Raw genomic sequence first — 27,199 nt, 5'->3', positions numbered from 1 at the left:
CTGGTTGTCTGTAGACTCTTGATTGTTTCCTCCTGTGTTGTCTAACTTTGGATTGTGAGCTCATCTTCCCTGAGGTTTATCTGTGTCCACCCTGAAATGACTACTTGAAAGTGTGTCCCTCCAGAAAAGTTTTGTATCTTTCTTTTGTGCTCTTGCCCAGCACCCCACAGGGATCCAGTAGCCTGAGACCTCTTTTTAAAATTTGTCACTTAGGGGGTTCCTAAATGGTATTGGTAACATAAATAAGATCATTAAACAGCATAGTGCAAGCCAATGGTTATGAATCCTCTGGAGAATATTTTTCCCACCATGGGCAGAGCACACACTGACACAGACAAGTTGTCTTGTTGTCTCCTTGTGCCACATTAGATAATAAATAGTCTCTTTCAATCTAAGAACTGGTTCTTCCACTTCTGAGAGTTTTTCTTATATTACTACTTTGATAAATTCTACCTTTTCATTTTCTTGGTTCTCTCTTTCTGTAACTACAAGTGTGGAATTTCTTAACCTGAGATCCTCTCATTTTCTCTATGATACTTTTCTGTACTCTAGTTTTTTCATTGGAGGATCTGGAAAAGTCAATATCTGCGATCTGTTCTTTGTGACCATTCAGTTTCTCCAGAAAACAATTTTCCATGTTTTCCAATTTGATGCTGGTGGAGGTGGGACAGGGGGAAGGTATATGTTTATTGCCTCAGTTCTGTGGGAAGGAGCGTGCCCTGCCCACCTCTCCATTTCTCATCCGGTTTCCAGCCCTGAGACTCATCCATCCTCTGCCAAACCTGGGAACTTGAGACCAGTGTCTCTGGTTCAACTTCCGTAGAGAAGAAAGGTGGCTTCTTGGACTGTAGATGGTGTTCTCTCGGTGTCTTCACATCATCTTCCCTCTGTGTGTGTCTGCCTCTATGCCCAAATCCCCCTTTTTATAAAGACACAGTCAAATAGGATCAAAGCCCACCCTAATGACCTTATTTTAACTTGATTGCCTCTGTAATGACCCCATCTCCAAATGAGGTGACATTCTAAGTTAAGACTCCAACGTTTCTTCTTTGGAGGGATACAATTCAACCACCACCAAGCCTAATTCTGAGCTCTCTGGAGTTCTGCAGAGTGGACAAGCTCATTTCCTCATTCTTATGGCTACCTGGCCCCCACCACCACCACACACACCCATACACATACACAGAGACCCAAATAAACACACACACGTATGCTTGGAGTGTGGCTTTCTTTGGTCTGTTCATTCCATTACTCATTATCTGCTTTGCCTCTTCTCCCACTTCCTTTGCTTTTTTGAGCCATAACATTTATATCCTCTTTCAGTAATTTTACAGGGATTAAAGAATAAGAGAGATTAGTCTGTACATTCAATCTTCCACATTTAACCAGAAAACTCTCCAGAGACACATTCGCCAGCGCGGCAAGCCCCTCCAGGGAGCCTTTGCCGCAGACGAGTTAGACAACCTCACCCTGCAATGGCGACCTTTTAAGATTTAACCACCCACCTCTGAGCATCACCTGTCTTCTACCAGAAATGCCCAGTCACGCTGATGATACGAGGGAGGTTATCTTAAACCTTGACCTAATTTCTGCCCAGCTCCAGGGGCTGATTTCTCTTCGTCCTTCTCTTGTAGGCTGTGCTCCCCTGCTCACCCTGCATGTTTGTTGTGTTTTACTGCTGGAAGTAACCTGTCACTTTAAAAGAAAAAAAAGCGACTGAGTGACCTTCCTTAGGAACGGGTTGCTAAGCGGGTGTTTTTGCTTGGAGACGTGGCTGCAGCGTCCAGGGCACAGCCGAGGGGCCGCCCCAGCATTCAGCCTTCCCTTTGGACTCTTTTAGAAGATTCAGCAATGCAACCCATCTCTTTCCACTTTCCACTCGTCCCAGAAAGCAGAATCGGCCAAGCGCCTTGGTAAAGTTCCTTAAGGTAAATCAGTTCTTCCCGGGAGCAGGGCTGCTGCAAGGGTGCCCTGCTTTCAGTTACCCGGCTTGGAGCTCAGTCTCTCCCCTGGGTACCCGGAACAGATTTAGTGAATTGTAAATGTAGGCGTTCTCATCATTACTATTAATATTTTAGTTTCTGGAATTGAAACGTAGAGCGTTACTAGGGCTGCTTTGATTTGAGCTGCTGCCTGGCGTCTGGTTTGCAGGAAATGTCAGTTCAGCTCATCACAGCCCCTGCGAGGGATTCCTCCCAGATGGCCCGTCCCTCTGCTTCCTGCCTGGGACCTCCATGCCATCCTGTTGCATCCGGCCTCCCGGAAACCTTTGCTGCGTGTTGCAGTTCTGGGCCTTTCCATTCCAATTTGTTTGAGGGGTGAGGATCTAATTACTTCCCTCTTCCTGGCATCAGACAGAGAAGGGGCCACGACAGACACAGGGCTGCAGATTGCTGCTCTCTCCAAAAGACCTCAAGATAATCTGCAGCCGGAGATTTAAATTGATTATTTCCCTTCACTGCAAAGAGGTGCTATGAAAAGCTAATAAAATCCAATGGGAAATACACATCTATAATTGGATTTTCATATCACCTTTTCTGCAAATAAATTCAGCATGAGAATGAAATCTCTCTCAATATCTCTCTCCTAGAGCTTATTGAAAGCGTCGCTCATTCAAACATTTATGGAGCATCCACAGAGCACCAGGCAATGTGCTGAAGTCGAGAACATGCAAGAGTGAATTAGACCAGGTCAGAAGCTCCGAGTTTCCTGGCAAGACAGACCTATAAACAGTTCATAACAGTACAGTGAGCTGAGTGCCACAGGAGGTTTATCACAGGGTCTAAAGTGCTGAGAGCACAGCGGACTCCCCCCGGCAGGGGCGAGGGGGGCGCTGGGAGCACTCGGTTCATCATGGGTGTGCACTGGGCATGTATCACATAGCACAGCTCAAATATGGGATTTAAATGTGCTCTTCAAGGGCAATATGTGTTATATCAAGCTGATTAAATGATTCTATAAAGCTATAGGTCCCTAACCTTAAACGACAGGAAGCTATGGCTGGAATAACTTGTAGAATTAGGTAATAAATTTTAAAAAGGGGTGTGTGTGTGACCCCTGCCCAGGGTTCCAGGCTCCAGCTCTGCCAGTCTGGACAGAAAAAGCTAAGCACTGTACACAGGGAGAAATGCCGATGGGTGTGAGGGCAGGGGAAGGCTTCAGAAGCACCGTAAATAGAAACAGAAAGAAAACTGCCCACAGCCCAGCTGGGGGTAGGGAGAGAGGGCATACTGGTTATTGCAGCCAGAGGGTCGAACTTGGGAACCAAAGATGGTAAAGGGGGGCTTGACTGTCACCTAAGGTCTTTCTTATGCCTCCCGTACTATCCCCTAAGGTCTTTCCCTCCCTTCTCCTTTCTTCTACTTTTCCTCTCTACCTCCACCTTGTCTTAATAATAACACCAGTGTTGAAAGCCTCGTCCAAGCCAGGCATTCTACTACGCAAATTTTATCATTTAACCCTTGTAAAATGATTACCCATTGAGGTGGGAATTATGATGGCAGGTTTACAGACATAGAAATGTGTCTCAGGGAGTTGAAGGCATTGCTCCAAGATCACACAGCTGATAAACAGAGCTGGATTTGGAACCCAGGTCCATATAATTTTTTACAGATTATAAATTTTCTATAAACCCATGTTTTCACTGTTCTGGAGTAGGACACATATACTGTATTGGTTTTTAAGCAGGCAAGGTTGAGATGCAGTGCATACAATGGTGCCCTTTTCAGACACCTTCATTCCTTTTCCCCTGCATCCTGTAGAATTTGTCACAGGGTCCTCTGGATAAGACTCTGATCTTCTGATGACCCTCAGAGATAGTCCATTTGTTTCGATGAAGGTGTCACTACTTTCATTGAAAAATATCTTTGGTTTCTGCACTGAGACAAATAAATCATTGACCTAAAATAGCCAAAGCCTGTTATCACTGGGGCGATGCTCCACTTCAGTTCAATCGTCAATATTTCCAGAAGAGTGGGCTAGCATAGAATGGTAACTGATAGCATTGCGAAAGCAAGAATAGGTGGCGAGGCAGAGAGGTAGAGTGGCAGGGAGGAAGACTCTGGAATCACAGAGTCCTGGGGTCAAATTCTGAATGTAACACTGAATATCTATAACCTTGGGCAAATCCTGTCAGAGGTTAAACTCAGAAGAAACCTGGGTTTCCTCCTACGTAAATTCAGGCCTGTAGCACTAAGCTAGAAGAGTCATTGTGAGGCCTTGTGATCACATATATCTAGAGAGAGCACAAAATAAGTCTGCAGTAAGTCATGGCTCTTATTTTGATGTTGTCAGTAGAAATATATTATAAGTGTTCAATGCAAGTGGGGATGAAAAGCTGCATATTAAAGTTGGGCAATATTAATTTATCTTTTCTAAGGAACAGTGTTCATAAAAAAATTAACTTTTTTGTCACTTGATTTCCTCAGAAACTCACTCAAAAGTAATGATCAGGAAAGGATGGGAAGAAAAAAATCAACCCCACCATATTTTTCATTTTCTACTTCTAGTTCTTTCTTTCACATAGAATGTATTTTTTTAGTTTATTGAGAAAGAATTTTTTTTAGTCACTAAAATATATCACAGTTCTTTTTTTCCAGTTCATAATTACCAGAGCTGTTTATTACAGAGCTTTCATGTCCTGTGACATTTCATTTTTATTATCTGCCCCTCCTTCTCTCTGGATTACTTCCTCACTCTTTTATTTTCCTAGCAGCTTTCATCATTTCCCTTCCTCTGTTTTTTGTGGCCCATGAGGAGGTCTGGATGGGAGGCAATAGAATTTGAGATGTTTTATTTCCCTTTAACGTGCTAATAGGGTCAATGAAAGCTTGAACCCCTCAGAAAAGCTGCTTAAATGACTGAGTCCCACTTAGGATTAGGATTCCACAGATATGAGGAAGGGCGTACAATTTGTCAGCCCTGATATTTGTCCCCATGTTTTCTCATTTAATGCTTTGCAGCAGCCCAAAGAGGACAATGAAGCTTTGAAGAGCTCCAGAATGTGGTCATGGAGACACAGTCAGTATATAGTGATTTAGTCCTCCATTCAGCAAATATTTATTGAGCGTCTGCCTGGGTGCCAATGTCCTAGGCTCTGGAGGTAAACAGTGAATGAATGTCCTGCCCTCCTGAAGCTTATGTTTCAATGTGAATGGGCAGACAATAACAAAAAAATACATATGTTGACTAGTGATGAGTACCATGGAAAAAGAAATCACTATAAGGTGGTTAGGGAGTTCCAGGAGGTTATCATTATATTGTGAGTTTTCAGGGAAGACCTCTCTGATAAAATGAAATTTGAGCAGAACTGAATTCTGAAGGAATTGAAAGAGAGAGAGCAATGCAGATATCTCGGGAAAGAGAGTTCTAGGCAGAGGGAACAGCAAGTGCAAAGGCCCTGAGGCAAGAGAATTCAAGTGCAGATCGTGTAGGGCCTTATAGGCTATTGAAAGGATTTGGGATTTTACTCTGTTTAGAAAGGGAAGTCATTGGAGGATTGTAAGTGGAGGGATGACACAATCTCACTTAAATTTTAAACAATTCGCTCTCAGTTCAATGTAGAGAATAGATTGTAGGTAAGCAAGGTGGGAAGCAGAGAAGATAGGAGGTTCTTGCACTAGGTCATGTGAGAGACAATGGTGCTTGAGCAGAGTGATAACAGTGGAGGTGCTTGGATTTGCAATATAATTTGGAGGCAAAGCTGGCAGGATTTCTGATGGATTGGATGTGGTGTGTCCTATTAGAGTCAGAAAGGAGTCAAGAATGGCTCTAAGATTTCTGGCCTGAGCAAAACGGGGTTCTGTTTATTGCAACAAGGAAGATTGCAGGACAAGCAGATTCAGTGATGAGGAGGAGCTTTGTTTGGCGCATGTTAGGCCAAGTGAAGGCATCCATCAAGCACTTGAATGTTTGAGCCTGGAGTTCTGGGGAGATGTGTGGGCCTAGGACCCCCTACATTTGGGGAGTGTCAGTGAGTGGATAGTATTTAAAGCCAAGAGACAGGAGGAAATGGCCAGGGGGACAAGTTGGTCAAGGCTGGGCCCCAGGCATCCCCACATGTAGTGGTTGGGAGATGAGGAGAAACCAGCCCAGGAGTTTGAGAAGGAGAGCAGCCAGTGCGTAGGAGGAAAACCAGAAGAACGTGTCCCAGAAGCCAAGTGAAGGAAATATTTCAATAAAAAGAAAGTAATATGGGGGGGGGGGCTGGCACCATGGCCGAGTGGTTACGTTCGCGCTCCGCCGCAGGCGGCCCAGTGTTTCGTTGGTTCGAATCCTGGGCGCGGACATGGCACTGCTCATCAAACCACGCTGAGGCAGCGTCCCACATGCCACAACTAGAAGGACCCACAACAAAGAATATACAACTATGCACTGGGGGGCTTTGGGGAGAAAAAGGAAAAAAATTTAAAAATCTTAAAAAAAAAGAAAGTAATAGGTCAGTTTCACTAATAAATGCATCTTACATGTTAAATAAGATGAGGACTGAGGATTGATCACTAGATGTGGTGACACAGGGATCAGTGGGGACCTTGTCAAGAGCAGGTTCAGGGAGTGCTGGGCCCAGAACACTGATTCAGAAAGAGAGGGTTGAGGAGTTTTCCTGTAGAGGGTTGAAAAGTTGAGCCATAGCTGGAAAGAGAGGTGAAGTCCAGAGAGAGCTTTTTTAAGGAAAGGACCGATTACAGCACTTTGTAAACTGATGAGCATGAGCCAACAGAGCAGCAGGAAATAATTATCCAGATGAAAGGGAGAAGTTGTCTGGATCAAGGTCCTAGAGGAGGGGAGGGTATGGGACCTGCACCCAGGCAGAGGCCCTGGCCCAGATGGGAGCAGGGATGGGTTGCGCTAGCAAGTGGAAGCAGAGGAGGTGACACAACTCAGGGAGGTTAGACAGGGGGTGTGGAAGCCCACTCTGGTCTCATCTCCTTGCTCATGAAATGAGAACCAAGGTCAAGGGTAAAGGGTGAAGAGCGGTGGGAAGGTAGAAGTTTGAGGAGAGACGAGAAGATGTGAAATAGTCCTTCAGGGACTAGATTCCAACCAGGGTCATCTGCCTCCAAGGGCAGAACTTTTCCCAGCTCCCACCTGCAACACAGTAAAACCAGGCTCATTGCCAGGCCCACGGGGACAGAGGCTCTGGCACCCTTCTTTTCCTCTAGTGCTCATTTCCACCAATCCTGGTTCTGCAAGAATGTACTCCTTGTGTGTGGAGTCCACTCTGCTCAAACACCTCACTCACCAGCAAGGCTGGCTTCATATTTATCAACGGCCAGAAAGATGTCTCACTGGTTTCAGAAGAACTGACTTCTTGTTTGTTCTTTGCCGGTCAGGGAGCAGTCATCACAGCCAAAATGAATCCCCAGGAAGAAAAAGTGAAAATAATTACCGAGGTAAGTGTTTGCTCAGATGTCTCCAAAGGGATGTGTGTGTGTGTGTGTGTGTGTGTGTGCTGCACTCATGTCACATGTGTTTGTGAGTGAGGAAGTTAGGCCGGCAATAAGCATTTATTGCACACCTACTGCATGCAGAAGGGGTGGTGATGGAGGAGGAAATGCAGCCCTGCAGACACTCCAGGGTATCCCTCTGCTTGGATGCTCTGAGGCTGCTTTGTGACCCTGTCGTGACTTCCGACACACAGCAGTTCTAAGTACCACCTGCTACTGGGTCCAGCTCTGCCTGAAGCACATTGATTTCTAAAGAAATTCAGAATGAAGGTAACAACTGTAGGTTGTGACTGATAATAAAATTCACTCTCATGGAGTCCTACAGTTTCTAACTCATTGTGTGCAAAACATCATGAAACACTGTCTGGACCAGAGAAGGGAGGCTGTCGCCAACTTGGAGACCACAGACCTCAAACAGAGGAGAAAGTATTCCTCTGGATCCTTGCTTCTCTCTTGGCTCAGGGGCTCACTAACTTGAGACCACAGAGGCAAAAATGGAAACCATACGCTGCTTTCAATAGGGCACTTCAAAAAGCCTGAAGGACCACATTAGCCAGATAAAACCATGCAGATAAGCTTTAAGCAAGACATCAAGTACTGACAAGCTACATAAATCTACATTTGTTTATTCATTCATGCAACAAATATGTATCCTTCCTCCGCTCCCTGGAGATATGGCAGTGAAACAACTCTGTGCCCTCAGGGAGTTTACATTCTACCTAATTTGAAGTCCTGCTGGACAGTTTTCCATTGATGGAGGATCAAAACAATACTGGACAGCCAAAGACAACCAAGATTTCTCACAAGCCCATCACAAGCCAAAAAGAACTTACGTGAATTAAGAACCGCACTTGTGCACCTCACTCTTGCCATCATCTTTAATCCAAGGTGGTGAATTCCTGACTTAAGAACACTGCCCACGCAATGGGCCTTGAATCAGGAGGCCCTAGTGAGGACAGGGCTTATGCTCAGAGCAGGAGGCAGACAGACCAGGTCCTGCAGATGGAGGAACAGCTCAGGCTATGCCTGTTCCCTGGTTGGGGCCTCCATTCCCTCCTCTGTAGCTGAAGTCCATGTCATCCCTAATCCCAACGGCCAAGGGCACTGACATACAGTTGGAGCCTCGCCCAGTGACCTGCATGATGTTTCTTTGAAATCTTAAATCATTAAAATCCACGCTTTGTGTTCCAAGTTTGTTTCAGCATAAGAAAAAAAAAATCCCAATTTTAGAAAAAAACTTTCTAATAAATTCGGTGTACCAAGGAGAGGTTGTGGGTTTATCTTGCAACCTCTTTTACATGCAGAGGTGCTTGTGCCCCAATTTGTAAAACTCTAAGAGCAGAAAAGTTTGAAGCTTGAACATTTTAGAGCATTCGGCTTTAACATTTTATGACTAAGACTTTAGAAAGGGTCATGTGGAAAAAGAAAACCAAGTTTGCACTGTTAAAGGATTCTCCCTTTTCAAAAAGATCTGCTATTATCTCATTTAAATTGAAACTTCTGCGATGATTTAACATATATCCCCATTTTTCTCTACCTGAGAGTAAGGGGAGCAGGGAAGCCCAAACCTGGAAACCCTTTCTATGGTTCTGATGTCGTCCTGTGCCGGGTTTCCTGTCTGGGCCAGAACGTCTGTCCTGGCAGGTTTGCTGTTCATGGCCTTCATTAGATTGTGACTTTTGAGGGCAGGGAGTATCTCTGTGCCCCCAGGGCCTGGGACATAGTAAGCGCTCAGTAAGAGTTCTGTGCAGAGTGAGGATCTCAGACAATGGAAGCTCCCCTGTCCATCACCTCATTTACAATGTTTTGATTTGAAACAACTTTTCATGAACATGTCCATTTTATGAACATGTCCATTTTGAGAAGAGTAGATCTCATCAACGGTCCCTTCACTCACACTCAACGTTAGTGGGTGGAGGCCTGAGGTCAAGATGCTGATGTTAATTTTAATACGTAAAAATGACACCCCTCTTCCTCTCTTAACATTCTTTCCCAAATTACACACTTACCAAGTGATGACTCTTCCATTTGCATTTTGAACAAAGGAGTTCATTGAAAATGACGAGGATGCAGATGTGGGAAGACAGAAGACCTCCAGAGTTCAAAGACGAAAAAGAAAGAAACAGGTAGGGAGTGACAAGAAACACGTGCATGTTTCTTGGGCTGTTTCTGTGTATTGGGCAGTTGATTAACAACCTGCCTGCAACCCACATCCTCCTCTGGGTAGCAATATTTGCCCTTCTCTGGAAGAGGCAGGATGCAGATGGATGGTCTGGGTGTAGGACCCTGTATGGGGTCTCATGGATGACCCTCACAAGAAGCTGTGGTCAGTGCTTGGAGCATTTTTCCTCTAAGGTTTTTTCCTATCTCCTGAGAGAGAAGGCTAGAGATGACAGGAGTCCTTTTAGTGTTGTCATCAAAGGCCATAAACTAAGCCCGCCGATAGATGGCAGTGCAGGATTACAAACCTTGGGGAACTTCCCCCTTTCTCCAACTCCAAGCCCAAATTCCACTTCAGTCTAAGCCCGAGGCCAACTCCGTCTCCCGAGCCTGCTGGCACTCCCTCCCGCAGCTCTGTTCCCTACACGGGTTGCCCTCCTCAGCTCGGAGTATCCCGTGCCAGACCACCCTTCTCAAGGTAAATGAATTCCCGTGTAAGGAGTTATTGTCCTCTGAGGGGGGAGGCAGGGAAGATCTTGTGGAGGGGCGATTTGCTTGGAATAATTCAGATGCCAACAGGGGAGGCAGAGGGGGGAGCGCCATTTTGAGCCAGCAGCCACGTGATGGAGCTGCCTGGAAAGAGCTGGCCGTGGAGGCGGGGAAGTGGGGAAGTGGGGAGGGCACCAGGAGAACCCAAGTCAGGGAAGAAATCCCCCTCTCAGCTCCCACCTTGCCCAGCACGCTCCCGTCGAGACAAGCTGGGCAGAGGAGCTGCCTTCTGCTTCTAGGATGGAGCCGCCCCTGGGAGGGCCCACGGGGAGGGAGGTGCTGCCTGACCACGTGGCCTGTCCCTCCGGCCACTCAGGGTGTTTAACACCTTCTTGCAGGGTCAGCTAGGGCTTCTGCAACCAGGGCCAGGGGGCCCACCAAGACAGCAGAGGATCCAATGCAAATGAAAAGCTTTCAAGTCCTTAGCTCGAAGACCACAGGCACAGTGAGCAGTGGTGAGCTGGGCTAGGGGTGTGGAGCTTGGACTGAACAGGAGAAAGGGGCAGGGATGCAGAGGAAAATATAATACAAGCATTGCAGTTCCTAGGCATCACCTTGTTAACGCAACCCACACAGGAGCCCTGATCGCAGACAAAGGAGCAGTCACTGGGGTGTGGCAAGAAATCCAGAGGCGGCACTTCAGAATAACATGGGAATTTTTTTTTTTTTTAATTAGATGCCTCAGGTCTACCCCAGGCTATTTATTTAAATCAGAATCTCTGTGCTTTGCACAATGCCTGGTACCTAGCAACACTTCCGGGAATGGGCCACCTTTATTTTCCTTTTACAGATGACAAAGCAAAGCACAGGAAGTTAAGGAACTGGCCCAGAGTGCCACAGTAACTGAGTCTGGAGGCAGGCCTTTGTCTGGCCCCAAGGGCCATCACTCACCTGTGGCTTCCACCAGGGTTTCTCACCCGCCACCCCTCCTCTGAGAGTTTGGGAAGGAACCGGAGGCTATTTATTCTTGGGGACACCCAAAGGTGGATGCAGTATTTGCCCAGAATTATCCAGAGACACATTAGCAGCTGTTTCCAAATGATTTGGAGTTTGGAACTAATGGGCTGATTGTGACTTTGCTGCTTCCCTTTTCCTTCAAATTTCTGCAGAACTGTACACATTATACCTAGAAAAAGTGAAAATATTCATTTTATTTGAGGGTGCCTCGGTCATTTCCTGAGAAATCTCCTAGAGAAACTCTGGGTTGGTCCACTTCCCAGGGGGTGACCATAGTGACTCAGGTGACAGGGAGCAAAATTCTCTGGATCTAATCGGATTAAAGCCTTGTCCCTTCGCTAAGTGACCCACCTCATCCTAAGAAAAGAACTGAGTCAACCACAGCCCCATGAGTCACAACTCTGACCATCTGCCCATAGCTGCCGACTGCTGGCCCCGACGAAATGGTGTCTGAAAAGTCCCATCTTGGCGACCAGCAGGAGCCTGGGCACGAAGATCCCAACGCTGACGCTCGCCCCCTGAGCATGCCAACCCGACGGGGCCCGAGGAGTAAGTGTCTCTCAGTTCAGTTGACCCAGGATTTATTAACCGCCTACTGTGATCAGCACAAAGCAATATGGGGGTTTTTACCGGTATTATTTTTCATATACGCCACTGCCCTCCACCACACTTCACCCCAACTCTGTGGCTAATTTTCTAGGTTAGCATCTGTCTGGGAGACGGAACATATAGCTCCAGGACATATTTATATAACCACATAAGCTTGGAAGTGTTAATTGAAATAGAAATGGTGCAGATAATCAAATATATAAAAATTCAAAGGAAGGTGACAGAGTTAGGAAGGCCTGTGTGTCAGTGAAGTGGGACTTGACTCAGATGTTGGAAGACGTGAGGGAGTTTCTGAGGCGCTCGGCTACCTTGCCCCTTGAGGACCTCTGCACTTATCACACACACACACACACACACACACACACACACACACACACACTACCTTCTCTCCTCCAAGAACCTTGGCCTGTATTTACAGCATTTGCTCTTCCCCAGTACAGTGAACATCATTAATTATCTGCTCCTGGTGGGGAAAATGATTACCTCTCACTTGTTGCTTTTCATGAAAAGTGTATTAGACAAGTCGAGAAGTATGTTACACTTTCCAATCGGTACCTAATTATGACACAATTGTTGCCCTATTTCCTTGTAGCAGAGCTGGGGAATAAAGTAACTGTTGGAATTTAGAGGGCTTTAGAAGCAAGCTCATCTGAGGTCCAACCCTGAGAAAATGCAGTTCCCATCGAAGAACAGTGATACATCAGAGCTGTTACAAGTTAGTAAAACAGAACCAAGCTTTATTCCATATAGTTGCCACTTATTCATTTTTGAAGATTATAACTTATCTTAGCTCAGGCTACCTTAACAAAATACCATAGACTGGGTGGCTCAAATAACAGACATTTATTTCTCACCTTTCTGGAGGCTGGAAGTCCAAGATCAGGGCGCCAGCAGCGTCAGTTTCCAGTGAGACCTCTCTTCCTGGCTTGTAGGCAGCCACCACCTCTCAGTACGTTCACATGGCCTTTTCTTGGGCAGGAGGGCGGGGGAGTCCATCAAATTCTCTGGTGTCTCTTCTTAAAAGGACACTAATCCAATTGTATTAGGGCCCCACCATATGACTTCATTTAACCTTAATTACCTCCTTACAGTCTCTATCTCTAAATACCAACACATTGAGGATTAGGGCTTCAACATATGAATTTTGCAGGGGCACAACTACTGAACATTTAGGTAGTTATTTTAAAATCAAGGCAAAAATGTCAGAGTGGGTAATCAGAAATAAAGGCTCTGTGGCGTAATGAAAAGTGGATTCTTTCCTTATTTCTAAAATGGGAAAAATACTATACACTACCACCATGGGGGTGACTGAGGATCCAATCAAAAAAGGATGAGGAAGTATTTTAAATATTTTATTATTTATTTTATTTATTTATTTTATTATTTATTAGATAAATGCACAGTAATTAAGGTGTTTGAGAGTGAGATAAGAGTTTTAATCTATGCACTAGTCCAAATATAAAAAATAAAAAAGCACAGTTTCTGATTGGAGAAGAGGAGAACAATACAAAGCTAAGATTTGCCTGCTTGAGCAAAGTCTTGACCAGCCAGCATCTGGGCAGCCCTGGAGCACTGAAAGCTGTTGCTGATTGGGGCGCACTCGTGGGCCAAGATGTAGAGAAAACATCCCTAGGAGGGATGTGGAGATGCCTGGTGGATAAGCCTGTGTGGCCAGATATCAGCCCCAAATGAGAGGTGAAGACCAGCAGAAAGTCAGCCACATGTTCAAGAGAGCAGAACAGGTTTTGTTAATTACAGTAGCTTCCCCCCCCCCCCCCTTATCCACGGGGAATATGTTCCGAGATCCCCAGTAGATGCCTGAAACTGAGGATAGTACTGAACCCTATATATACCATGTTTGTCCCTATCCCTTCATACCTATGATAAAGTTTAATTTATAAATTAGGCACAGTAAGAGATTAAAAATAACTAATAATAAAATAGAACGATTATAACAATATACTGTAATAAAAGTTACCATAGATCTTAGTAACCTTCCGCATATGATTTTATTTCTTCCCTTATTATTACGTCGAGAACTTTCACCTTTTCACTTAAAGGAAGCACTTTATGGCTTCTCTTTGGCATATCTGAACTGCCAGCATCACTACTCTTGCACTTTGGGGCTATTATTAAGTAAAATAAGGGTTACTTGAACACAAGCATTGTGACACATAACAGTCAATCTGATAATGAAATGGCTACTAAGTAACTAAAGGGCGTGTAGTGTTTACAGCATGAATCCCCTGAACAAAAGGATGATTCACGTCCAGGGTGGGACAGAGCAGGACAGAGCGAGATTCCATCTCACTACTCAGAACCACACACAATTTAAAACATGTGAATTGTTTATTTCTGGAATTTTTCATTTAATATTTTCAGACCACAATTGACTGCAGGTAACTGAAACTATGGAATGCAAAACCATGGATAAGGGGGGCTAATGTGTGTCAATGCACATTATAACAAGAGACAGGCAAGTATAAGGAATGAAGAGGGCTGTGAGAATAACAGCATGGAGTATGGACCTGAGATAGGCAGAGCAGGGGGCACAGGGGTCTATAGAGAAAGTCAGCCTGATGGGTGTGCAGGAGTCTGTGGCAGAGTGTCGGGGAAAGAGGGTATCAGACAGAGGGCTTAGAAACACACAAATGTGTGTAGAAAACACCTACTGCATCCAGGGCAAGGTGGAAGCAGCCATGTGTTTTATGACCTTGCCTGAGAAATCACACACCACTGCCATTTGGTAGAAGCATGTCACTAAGTCCAGCCCACATTCAAGGGGAGGGAAATTAGGCTCCACCTTGTAAAGGCTGGTGTGTCAAAGGAATTTATGAACATAGTTTTAAACCACTACATTCATCCTTCTTTAAAACTCTTTATGTCACTTTTCTACTCAGGAATCTGTAATAAGCAGCACATAAGTCCACTCTTTTATTTGCTCTGGGTCCTGAGACCCTATGCAATCTGGTCACTTCCGATTGTATTTCCATTCTCCTGCAATCTGCCTCCACTCTGGTTGACTGCTTACTGGCCTCTGAATGCCTGCTGACCACCTGAGCATTCACAGACTTCAGTGCCCACCCAAGGGAACCTCTCCACCCATCTGTTTATTAAGCTTGTGGCTGAAAGGCAATAGTGTTGTAGCGGTTAATATCATGGTCTTTGGCATCAGACAAGTGTGGAGACCAGTCTCTACCTGTTACTTCCTTACTCACTTGGGCAAGTTCCTCCACCTCCCTAAACTTCAGTTTCTTTATTTGCAAAATAGGGGCAAGAATATAATGCCTTAGAACTTCCAACAGAGTTTATATTTCAGTGAGGGGATGAGAGGGAAAAAGAAAAAACAAATGAAATAAACATGATAAATATACAGCATGGCAGTTAGTGAGAAGAGCTATGGAGAAAGATAAAGAAGAAGCTGGACAGGACCGCAGTGAAAGTGAGAGGAAGGGTGGCTATTTTATAAAAGGTCATCAGGGGGAGGCTTCTCCAATAAGACAATGTTAGAGCAGAGGCCTGAAGGAAACAAGAGATCCCTGAGGAAAATAGCCTTAAAGCAAGAGTGTGCTGGGTCTGTTTAAGAAACAGCAAGGAGGCCAGAGTGGTTGACAGAGTGAGCAAGGAGGAAGGAGAAGGAAATAAAATCAGAAGGGAGGAGAGAATTGTACTCAGCCTTGTGGGCCCTTAGACTTTCAATGCAAGCAAAATGAGAGCCATGGGAGTGTTGGAGCAGATAAATGATATAGTCAGACTTCAGGGTGAAGGCTGCTGTGCTAAGAGTTGACTCTGAGAGGAGCAAGGACAGAAGCAGCACAGAGACCGGGTAGAGGGCAACGCAACAATTCAGGTGGGAGACAGTGGGGACTGCGACCAGGGTGGTGGTGGATGGGATGGAAAGAAGTGGTGGGAATCTGGGTATCTGGAAGGTAGAGACAACAGGGTTTATTGCTGATTGAGCAGGAGTTGTGAAAGTGGGAAGGATGACTCGGCTTTTTGATTTGAGCCACCTGGGAAAATGGAGTTGCTATTTATGGAAAGGAAAGATGGCAGAAAGAATAGGTTTAGGGATAGAAATCAGGAAAAAGACATGCAAAGTTTGAGATGCCTTTTGGATATCCAAGTGGGGATCTGAAAGTCAGAGGAGAGGCGGAGGCTGGAGAAGCCTTGGCTGACCTTCTGTGTAAAATAGTGCCTTCCCACCCCATCAACTACTAAGTCCTCTCCCCTGGACCTGTTTTCCTTTAGAGCATGCATGATCTCCTGGCATGCTCCAGGTCGCTGTTTGCCGACTGTCTGCTCCACTAGAATGGAAGCTCCCTGAGAGCAGGACTTTGTCTTCTCCACTCACTGCTCAACCTTAACCCCAGTGCCTAGAGCAGCGCTTGGTCTTGGTAGGGGCTCAATAAACATTTATTGGACAGCTCTGCCTGGGCATAACAGCACATGCTTCACACAGGGCCCTGCCCTCTCAGCTTCGATAGCCCTGTGGTAGAATCAGCTGATTAAAGAGGTTACAGTGAAGCTGGACGGGCCAAAGGATAAGAGATTATGTTCCACACTGTCCCCCACGTCATTGCTCTGCTAGGCTGTGAGAACACGGACTGGGGGAACATGGTGTACAGTGAGTTCAAGCAGGCTGGCTGCTTTTTGGAGAAAGGAATTTTCATCACTCAGGCACATTTTCTCCTCTACCCCTTTTATTATTTTCTTTCCAGTGAAACAGGAAACACAATTTTTATTCCTCTGCTAACAACTCTCCAGCCCCTCTATTAAGGCTTTATGGGTATGTTTACCAAAATAGCTTTTGATATTCTCAAAATAAATGAAATGTCACCAAGGCAAGGGCCAAGTCCTAATGATCCAAACTACTACCTTCAGGGGCCTCTATTTTTCATTGTGAAAGTTCAAACATGCACAGAAGTAGATAACATCCAGTGAACCTCGTCCATGCATCACCAGATTCAAGGATTCAAGATTTTGCCACATTCGTTTCAAGTATCCTTTTTCTTTTTCTCCTTTTTGTCTTTGCCAGAATATGTATATTTTTATTTTTAATTGTGGTAAAAAAACAAACACGTGCATAAAATTTTCCATCTTAAACATTTTTAAACGTACAGTTCCGTAGAGTTAACTATATTCACATTGTTGTGCAACAGATCTCCAGAACTATTTCATCTTGCAAAACTGAAACTCTGTCCCCATTAAATAATAACTCCCCATTTCCCCCTCCCCCACCCCCTGGCAACCACCATCCTACTTTCTGTTTCCATGAATTTGACTACTTTAGATACCTCATATAAGTTGAATCAAACAGTATTTGTCTTTTTGTGAGTGGTTAATTTCACTTAGCACACTGTCGTCAAGGTTTATCCATATTGTAGCATGTGACAGGATTTCCTTCCTTTTTAAGGCTGAATAATATAATATTCCTGTGTGTGTGTGTGTGTGTGTGTGTATGTCACATTTTGCTTATCCATTCATCCCTCAGTGGGCACTTGGGTTGCTTTTATCTCTTGGCTGTTGTGTGTAATGCTGGTATGAATATGGATGTACAAACATCCCTTCAAGATCCTGCTTTCAATTCTTTAGGGTATATACCAAGAAGTGAGATTGCTGGATTGAATGGTACTTCCATTTTTAACTTTTTGAGTAATCACCATACTTTTTTCCGTACTGGCTGCACTACTTTACGTTCCCACCAACAATGCTGTAGACGAAAATAATCCATAACCAATCTATAAGTGAAAATTTGAGAGAGTTTATTCTGAGCTGAAATCTGAGGACCATGGCCCAGGGCCTTTCTTCCCGAAGGAAGAAAGGGCACTGAAGAAGTGGGGTGCACAGAGTGGTTATATACCCCCAAACAGGATGTTTCACATAGGATTGAAATGTCCCTTTTGCAATAGTCACGAGACTGCTCTTTTGGCACAGCGATTGACGGAAACAGCAGGTAGGTCTGCTGTCTCGGGGAACACAGCAGGGTGGCAGGTCTGTTGTCTCAAGCTGGGTGGTCACAGCAGAGCGCAGCAATCAGTTCCTAGCCTAAGGAAAGATGCTTAATCCTTAAGGAAATGCCAATGTGGGGGGAAGTTGCACCCTTATCTCAAGGGCCTTTGTTCTTGCCATAGGAAATGTTTTAAAGCAGATATACAATGCCTGGTCAATGGCCATGTCAGGCCCTTTTGGAAAAAACAAAGTCAGGCTGAATTAGGTTTACACCAAATGGTTTCCTCATATATATCCAATATATCCTATTGCTTGCCATTTCTGTTTTGTCAATGCACAAGGGTCCCAGTTTCTCCACATCCTTGCCAACACTTATTTTCTCTTGTCATTTTTTTTAATAGTAGCCATCCTGATGAGTGTGAGGTGACACCTCAGTGTGGTTTTGATTTGCAGGGCTCGAATGATTAGTGATGTCAAGCACCTCTTCATATGCTTGTTGACCATTTGTATATCATGTTTGGAGAAATGTCTGTCCCTTACTCATTTTTTAATCCAGTTACCTGTTTCATATTTGCTATTGAGTTGTAGTTCTTTATATATTCTGGATAATAACCTTTTTATCAGATATGTGATTTGCAAATATTTTCTCCAAAGTTTGCCTTTTTACTCTGTTGATTGTGTCCTTTTGATGCATAGAACTTTTTAAGATTGATGTAGTCCCATTTGTCTATTTTTGCTTTTGTTGCCTTTGCTTTTGGTGTCATAGCCAAGAAGTCACAGCCAAATTCAATGTCATAAAGCTTTCTGTATGTTTTCTTCTAGGAGTTTTGTAATTTCAGGTCTTATATTTAGGTCTTTAATCCATTTTGAGTTCATTTTTGTATATGATATAAGTTAAGAGTTCAACTTCCTTTGCATGTGGCTATCTAGTTTCCCAATACCATTTGTTGAAGAGACCATCCTTTTCCCAGTGAGTGGTCTTCACATCCTTGTTGAGATTACTTGACCATATATGTGAGAGTATATTTCTGTATTCTCTATTCTATTCCATTGTTCTATATATCTGTCTTTATGCCAGTACCACAATTTTCATTACTGCTACATTTTTTATTGTAATGTGTTTTGAAATCAGAAAATGTGAGACCTACAACTTTGTTCTTTTTCAAAACTGTTTTGGCTGTTTCAGTATTTCTAGATATTCCACATGAATTTTAGGATGAATTTTCCTATTTCTACAAATAACGCCATTGGGATTTTGATAGGGATTGCATTGAATCTGTAGATTCTTTGGGTAGTATTGACATTTTGATGAGATCAAGTTTTCCAATCCATGACCATGGGATATCTTTCCATTTATTTGTGTCTTCTTTCATTTCTTTCAGCAGTATTTTGTAGTTTGCAGTGTACAACTCTTTCACCTTCTGGTTAAGTTCATTCCTAAGCATTTTATTATTTTTCATGCTATTGTAAATGGAAATGTTTTCTGAATTTCCTTTTTGGATTTTTCATTGTTTGTGCATAGAAAAACAACTGAATTTTGCATGTTGGTTTTGTGTCCTGCAACTTTGCTGAATTTGCTTACTAGTTCTAGCAAGTTTTTTGGTGGAATCTTTAGAGTTTTCTATATGTAAGATCATGCCATATGCAAATAGAGATAATTTCACTTCTTCATTTCCATTCTGGATGCCTTTTACATCTTTTTCTTGCTGTCTTAGTTCATTCAGGTTGCTATAACAGAATATCATAGAGTGGGAGGCTTATAAACAACAGAAATTTATTTCTCATGGTTCTGGAGATTGAAAGTCCAAGACCATTATTTGCCCAAGATATTAAGAGAAATAAACACTTCAAGTCAGCAGACATTCCTTGAAACCTACAGAAACTCTGAAATCAGACTCACTACTGTTTGTTACTACTTTCAGCCATAGGACCTTGGGCAATGACCTAATCTTCCTAAGCCGCAGAAGCCTCATTTGTAAAATGTGGATCATAAAAGTCTCTGCTTCATGCAGCTGTTATGACAATAAAACCTTAACCCTGGTCTTTGAAGCTAATGGCTTATAGTTGCCCACAGAAGAGACAATGGCAGTGCTACAACCAGCATTATGGACAGTGGCTCCCAGGGCCCCCAGAAGCCATAGAGCCAGCTTAGAGCATAGAGCAACTTAGGGATTTCACAAGATTGTTGGTCTGGCTGTGCCTCTTTTATTTCTCAAGACAATGACACTCATGTAGATCACCCACCTTACTCTCCCCACCTAGAAAAATCTCTCTCTATTTGGGGCTTTGGTTTATTTACCTGTCTTAGCCTAGCTACCTACCTTTCAGAAATCAGTACACATATCACCCCTTTTGGAAAGTTTGTCCTATGCCCAGTGTGTGTATACCCCAGGGCTGAGTAGACCTTTTCTAGCTTCATCGGCCCTGTGTCCATGTGAGTGTCTGAAGCCATCTTTTCATTGGTACGCAGCCTCCCCTCTCCACTAAACTAGACATCCTTGAGGGTAAAGCTGACTTTCAGCTCTGCGCAGCACAGCACTGGCTCACAGACAGCACTCAGCGATGCTTACTGGGTGAACAGATGTCTCAAGCTGGCCTCTGCTTTTCACTCAAGGCCGTGCTCTGGCTTAGGTATGCTCACTTACCGCCCCACCACCATGCCCACCATATCCTTCCAACCAGATCTGTTTACCTGGATCCAGATGTTTGATTCCTTCCTGCCTTCCTATTTACCAAACCACTCATGGGTCCAGCCTGCCCCTTGGTGTTACCAACCCAGCTCCTCACCTTGAACCTGTGACCTTCTCTACACTGAAGCATTCTTATAGAGCTCCAAGTATTGTCAAGGTCAGACTGTATTCAGATACTCAGATACCAGCATCTCTGATTATATGGCCTCCTCCACTCACCAGGCACACACCCAGAGGTGCCACCTCCCTAGTTAACAGCAGCACAAATCCATGCAGTGACAGCTGTGGCTTCTAATTTGCTATCCAAATATATGTATAGTCATGACATTCCAAATAAAGCAAGCATCTCGCTGAACAGGCACTGGTTCCAAATCAGATAAACATCTAATAAAAAGGCACACAGATTCCTCCATGACTCCAACTTGCACCATCTCCTAAGGGAGTAACTATCTAATGTTAAGTAGTTTCTTGTGAATGTAAATTTCTTCGTTACTGACATCTGTTTTCCATTCATTTGTGTTAGTTTCTCTGATTAAAGCATCATTTCAGAGCCAATTTCTCAGTATTGGTTGAAAAGAAAGTTCAGAATCTGGTGAAATTTGATGCAAATGAAAGCAAACAGATCATTTATTTTAGGCATCCTTTTTAAAAGTCATCAAGACCTGGGGAGACTGACCCAGGAAACACATGTTAAAGGTACAGAATGAGACACAGAGGAGAACTTCCCAGAGGAGCTGGCTCCTGGGAGTTACCTTGGAGCCCAGCAGCTGGAGAAGAGAAAGAACATTCTAGTCAGAGGACACATAACGGGACAGTGTAGGAAATGTCAAAAAGTTCAACACTGGAGTTCACTACCTCACACAGTACCGGGAGGACTAAAGAAAGCACTAAAACAGGAATAAATAGTACTTTGTATTCTACAAATTTTTTATTTTCTTGATATTATGATGTTTGACATCTTAAGAAAAAAGCTTTCTGGCTGGGGAGAGACTCTCCCCACTGGGCTAGCCGGTTCTTAGACACAGCAAAGGGCCCAGCCTGCAGCACGCCTTTGATACGCAAACGAACCAGTCCAGGGCCCTGCCGGTTTTGGAATATTTTCATCACCCGAAAAAGTTCCTGTATGCCTATCTGCAGTTAATCTCCACTTTCACTCCCAGCCCTAGACAAATACTGACTTGTTTTATATCCCTATACATATGCCTTTTCTAGACATTTCATGTAAATAGAGTCATACAGTACGTAGCGTTTTGTGTCTGGCTTCTTTCACTTAGCATAATGTTTTTTGAAATTCATAAATGTAGCATGTATCCACATTCTGTTCCTTTTTTATTGCTGAATTATATTCCATTGTATGGATATACCATAGTTTATATATTCACTCACCTGTTGATCGACATTTGCATTATTTCCAGTTCGGTGCTATTATGAATAATGCTGCTGTGAACATTGGCAAAATGTCTTTGTGTAGATATATGCTTTCATGTCTCTTGAGAAATAGTAGAATCTCTGGGTCATATGATAAATTTATATTTAACTTTATAAGAAACTGCCAATCTGTCTTACAAAGTGGCTGTATCATTTTACTTTCCCACCAACAGTTTATGAGAGTTCCAGTTTCTCCATATCCTTGCCAACATTTGGTATTGTCTTTAATTACAGCCTTTATACTGTGTGTATAGTGGTATTTCACTGTGCTTTTAATTTGTATTTCCCTTGTGATTAATAATATCGAGTATTTTTTCATATGCTTAGTTAGACATTTGTAAGTCTTCTTGGTAAAATTTCTATTTAAATTTTTACTCATTGACTGGATTCTTTGCCTTACTATGGAGTTGTAAGAGTTCTCTATATATTCTGGACATAAGTACTCTATCAGATATATAATTTGCAAATATTTTCCCCAAGTAAATGTCTTGTCTTTTCCTTTTCTTAATGATATCTTTTGATGTACAAAAGTTTTTAATTTTGAAGAAGTCGAATTTATCACTTTTTTTCTATTATGGGTTGTGCTTTTAGGATTGTATCTAAAAATTCTTTGCCCAATCCAAAGTCATGAAAATGTTCTCCTATATTTTCTTCTAGAAGTTTTATGCTTTTAGCTCTTACATTTAGTTAAGTCTATGATCTATTTTGAGACAATTCAAATTTTACTCAGCTGAAATTGAGCTTCTGATCTCCTTCTCCCAACCCCTACTTGTTTCTCCTACATCTTCCCATCTCACTAAATGGACATCTTATTTTTTTCTACTGCTTGGGTCAAAAAACTTGGAGTCATCCCTAATTCCTGTCTTTCCATCGGCCCACATCCAACTTATCAATAAGTCCTGTTTGCTCTACCTTCAGAATAGATCTAAAATGTGACCATTTCTCACTGCTTCCACTACTACCATTCTCATCCAAGCCGCCTTCAGTGCTCATGTAGAGTATTGCAACAGCCTCCAACCTGATGTCCTTGCTTCCATTCTCACCCTCCTTCTCAACCCAGCAGCCAGAGTGGCCTTATAAAAATAAAGTCATGTCACCCTCCGTTCAAATCCTCCAGTGGCTCTCGCTTGACCCAGAGTTAAATCCACCTTCTATAGGATGACTTACACAGTTTGTCTCCCCCTTATCTCCATGACCTGATATCCTAGTATTACCTCTCCCACCCCTTCTGTTCCCTCTTTCTGCTCTGGTCTCACCTCAGCCATGGCCCTATCTCAGAGTATTTGCACCAGATATTACTTGTAACTAAAATGCTCATCCTGCAGCTATCCGTGTGGGTTGATCCCTCATTTGCTTCACCTGCTCCAGTGTCACCTGGAAGCCCTTCCTTGGCCACTCTACTTAAAACTACAATACACCCCTCCCTCCTGGCCCTCCTTACCTGCCTCCTTCTTTATTTGTCTCCATACCACCTATCACCATCTGACACACTCAATACCCTATTCATTTGTGGTCCGTCCTCCTTGCCAGAAAACAGCTCAGTGAAGCTGGGGATGTTTGTTTTGTTCAGTTATATCCCTACTGCCTTGTTCACATAATAGGTGCTCAATAAATATTTGTAGGTTGAGTGCTTGAAAAGTGGAGAAGAGAGTCTCTAATCCAGCATTTCCAAAACCAGGTTTCATAGAATAATAGTATCCTGTCAGAGACTAACTCCCACAAAAAATATTCCAACTTCAGAAGCTTTACATATTGTTTCTCCTCTTGGGAGTTCACGAATTTTGTTCTGAGACCACTCACAGTTACCCTGGCATCTCTCACACAGTTCCTGGCCCTCCCAAAAGCTGTTTACATTTTTTTCCACTCTGCCCATGCAATGTAAAAGGTTCAACCCTAGGCAAATTTTCATGTCAAAATATATCTATGATGTTCCCTGCCACCTTTCAGAGTCTCAGTCCTGTATGAAGTCCCTTTGCCCTATTCCCCAACCTTGGTGATGCTGAAGCACAAGGAGAAAAGGCAGGGCTGGCCAGGTCCAGTCCTGCCCAGGCCGATGATTTCTATCTCAGTCAGCTCTAGTTGCTATAATACAATACCATAGACTGATGGCTTAAACAACATTTATTTCTCACAGTTCTGGAGGCTGGAAGTCCAAGATCAGGGTGCAAAATAACTCAGTTCCTGGTGAGAGCCCTCCTCCTGGCTAGTGGATGGCCATCTTCTCACTGTGTCCTCACATGGTGGACAGAGAGAGAGACAGCTCTGGTCTCTCTTCCTCTTCTTATAAGGACACTAATCCCATCATGGGGGCCCCAGCTTCATGACCTCATCTAAACATAGTTACCTCCCAAAGGCCCCACCTCCAAATGCCATCACATTGGGGAGTAGGGCTTCAATACAGGAATTATGGGTGGACAAAAACGTTCAGCCCATAACAACCCCCAAGCTTGGGGGTGTGTTGAAGCACAAAGCAGGAAGGGGCAGCAGGCAGAGCCAGAATCCCGAGGTCCAAGCACCACTGAGTCAGAAGGAGACATATGTGCCAGAATAAGGCTCTTGAGTTTTCAGTTAATATAAAATAAAAATGTTAATGAGACTATGAAAGAAACAACCAGAAAGGAAGAAAGTGACTGAAGAAGTCCCTCCAGACCCCTCAGCAAATGTGAACCATCAGCAAGGCTGGGGCTCAAAACCCTGGGCACAGCCCGCTGTCCTCTGCCTGTTTTGACTTTCATTTTCTTTAGTAAAATTTTCACAACTGATACTGGTCTATTTTATAAAAATTAGAAAATCAGGAGGAGGAACTAGAAGAAAATAATCACCCTCCTTCTTACACCCTAGTGACAACCACTGTAACCTTTGGGCCCTTTCTCCATCCTGGTTTTTCCTGCCTGACACCCAAGGAAGTCATGGGTTCCCGGAGGGTTGACTGCAGCTGAAAGGATATCCCTGTTCTTACATCCACATGAAGTCAGTTAGAAGTTGGTGACGGTCCACCTGATTGTCCAATTCCTTCCATTGTTCCTTTCAAGCCTTTAGGACATTGCCTCTGCTCTGCTCCATTTTTTTTCTCCTGAAGTCAAGCTGGTTTCTGTCCTATGCTCTCCCTACCCAGCCCCCAACTCCATATTTATATTCTATCCCTGGAATTTTACAACAGGGGGATCGCTGTTTATGATGGGGAGAGGAGAGGCAGGAGTGAAAAGCAGCCCAGGGCAGTGTTCTCTCAACTCTTCTGTCCACAGTCCCTGCGAGAATTATGCCTATATGCAAGTTACCATAAAGATTTTTCAATCATACTTTTAAATATTTACAAAAGATTTCATTTAGGGCATATTATAAATATTAATGTTTTAAAATAAAACTCTTAAAGTTATTCAAAAAAGTCTAATGGCCCAGTGATTTGATGACCACCGTCATCTATTTAAAAAATAATCAACAAGTTTTCCCTGAACAGCTGGAAATTTTACGCCCTTCTCTTTTCTTCTTAAACTCCTTCATTCCACTTCCCCCACAGAATTTTAAATAATATATTCCTATGCTTGAAAATCTTTCGTTGCTCACCATAGTAACAGATTGAATTTTTGTTTGAGCTATTATTATAATTATCAGCAGAGCATAACTGACGAAAACATAAAGGTGCCGTAAAATTTGGTAAATATTTATTAATCACAAAAAGCAAAGTAAATAAATAAATAAAAACTTTTAGAAGCATATTCTTTAATAGAGTAGGAAGATGGAAGAGGGATCTCGTAATTAATCTTGTTAATTAATCTTATAATTAAACAAGAATCGTGATCATGCTCACCTCTTCTACAATCCATGTGAATTCAGATAATACCAATTCAAATCCAAACCAAAAGACCCCATTTCTAATTTTGTGTCAAGAACTTGGAAAGCCCTTGTGAACCCAGGGATACACAAAGAGCCCTGGTCTAGGCCGTGAGAGTCACAGAACACTGGCCTAGCAAGCAGTATGGGAATTTCTGAAAAAATAAGGGGAAGTGGGGTGGAATTCCAGACAGTAGAGGAAGAGCTTAGAAACCCATTTCTCCATAAAAACAACGAGATCACATCAATTTGGGGACAGAAGAAAAGAGGATTAGAAAATTATTTCAAAATGCAATGCATATTTCATTAGAAGGTGCTTGTGTGTTCTGAGGGGTCAGGTGTAATGGAAGTGGTTAAAAGAGAAGGGGAAGGTGTCTGCCATTTCATTATGCCTGTAAGGAGAGAGAATGCAGTCCAGTGAGTATGGGTGATAGGAAAAAGGAGACAGAGCACAGAAATGATGTGGAAGCCATTTGCAAACACGAGGCTGATGAAGCCTTGGGATTAATGGGTTTGCTGGGAAGCCAGGCAACAGGATCCCTGCTGCCTCCAATGGAAAGCATCATTTTGTCAAGGAAATCCATATTTCACACTAACTGACATTATGTGTATATGTCAATGGAATGTCTTGAAATTCTCTCATTATCCATAAGTTCTTGCATGCCCCCAAATCAAATCTTTAGTAATTTTAAAAATTATTTTCATCCCACTCTTTGCAGTTGATGCCAGAGAAACTTTGTTCATGCCTAGTTTTCTTAGCTATGTCAAAGAGCCTCTTCATGTAAATGTGAAATCACACCCTTCCTCATGCTTGCAAATCAGTTCTTATCCACAGGGTGGGGAAAATAGAGACAGTCTGGGATCACATAGCTGATTAGTAATGTAGTGGAGTAACTGACAATAAATTGGGGAAACATTGTCTTCTGAGCGTGGTCTTTAGTATTTCTCGCTGTTTAAAGAAACTGTTTGCCATGTTCCACCAAGAAAAACATGAAAGTGCCTAATCCCTATTTGTTATTACGTCACAGGGAGTGACTCAGTACACATGGCTTCCCATGTATAATATTATCTTTAACAAATAGCTGTCGTCGTCATTGATTTCACCCAAATGAGGATTACATTTATTTTGTTTGAAATACCTCTTTAAGTGTAATATCCCTCACACCCTCGTGGTTCCGTTACACGTTTTCCTTCACAGATTTAGTGCTACAAAGTGCCAGGTACAGAAGTCACCAACACAATCCTTGCCCTCAAACTGGTTACCTTCCAGCTGCAAAAATGACACCTCACCAACTAGTGGTACAGGTCAGAATGTGGGAATCTTTATACTCTCTAAATGTCTCTCATTAGCATGGACTTGTTAAAAAATCAGGCAAGAACTACTTTTTACCATTTCAAAATTTTTCAACATTTTTAAGATTAATACTAAAGAAGCCACTTCAGCTTCTTTATTCAGAAGAGACTATGTTTAAATAAAATATCGTGTCTCTCTTTTACGGAATAATTTATAAAATTATTCAAGTGAACTATGGATAGGTAGTATCTGTTTTAAGTAAACTTGAGAAAAAGAAGGAGGGGGAG

The 27,199-nt window shown here is 43.1% G+C and overlaps 1 protein-coding gene across 18 annotated transcripts in view; it reads left to right on the top strand.

Moving 5' to 3' along the window:
* Positions 1–1,739: 1,739 nt before the first annotated feature.
* CC2D2A (coiled-coil and C2 domain containing 2A) overlaps positions 1,740–27,199 on the top strand; it is a 124,296-nt gene continuing 98,836 nt past the window's right edge. For 7 of the 18 annotated variants that reach the window (XR_011502312.1, XM_044767808.2, XM_070506204.1 and 4 more), the window contains exons 1-2: positions 9,892–10,083; positions 11,531–11,660. Coding sequence is in view for 17 of the 18 variants with exons in the window: in XM_044767808.2 (XP_044623743.2) it covers positions 9,892–10,083; positions 11,531–11,660 (322 nt within the window). In the remaining variant the exon portion in view is untranslated. Of the gene's footprint in view, positions 1,929–2,590; positions 2,691–4,961; positions 5,102–7,331; positions 7,392–9,458; positions 9,572–9,891; positions 10,084–10,479; positions 10,610–11,530; positions 11,661–27,199 lie in introns of those variants that run through there. The other 11 variants (XM_070506210.1, XM_070506208.1, XM_044767804.2 and 8 more) reach the window with 7 other exon arrangements.

Source organism: Equus asinus, chromosome 3 (assembly GCF_041296235.1).
Source record: "Equus asinus isolate D_3611 breed Donkey chromosome 3, EquAss-T2T_v2, whole genome shotgun sequence".
NCBI classification, from domain to species: Eukaryota; Metazoa; Chordata; class Mammalia; order Perissodactyla; family Equidae; genus Equus; species Equus asinus.
The sequence above is the reverse complement of the archived record's forward strand: the minus strand, read 5'-3'. Positions and strand labels throughout refer to the sequence as shown.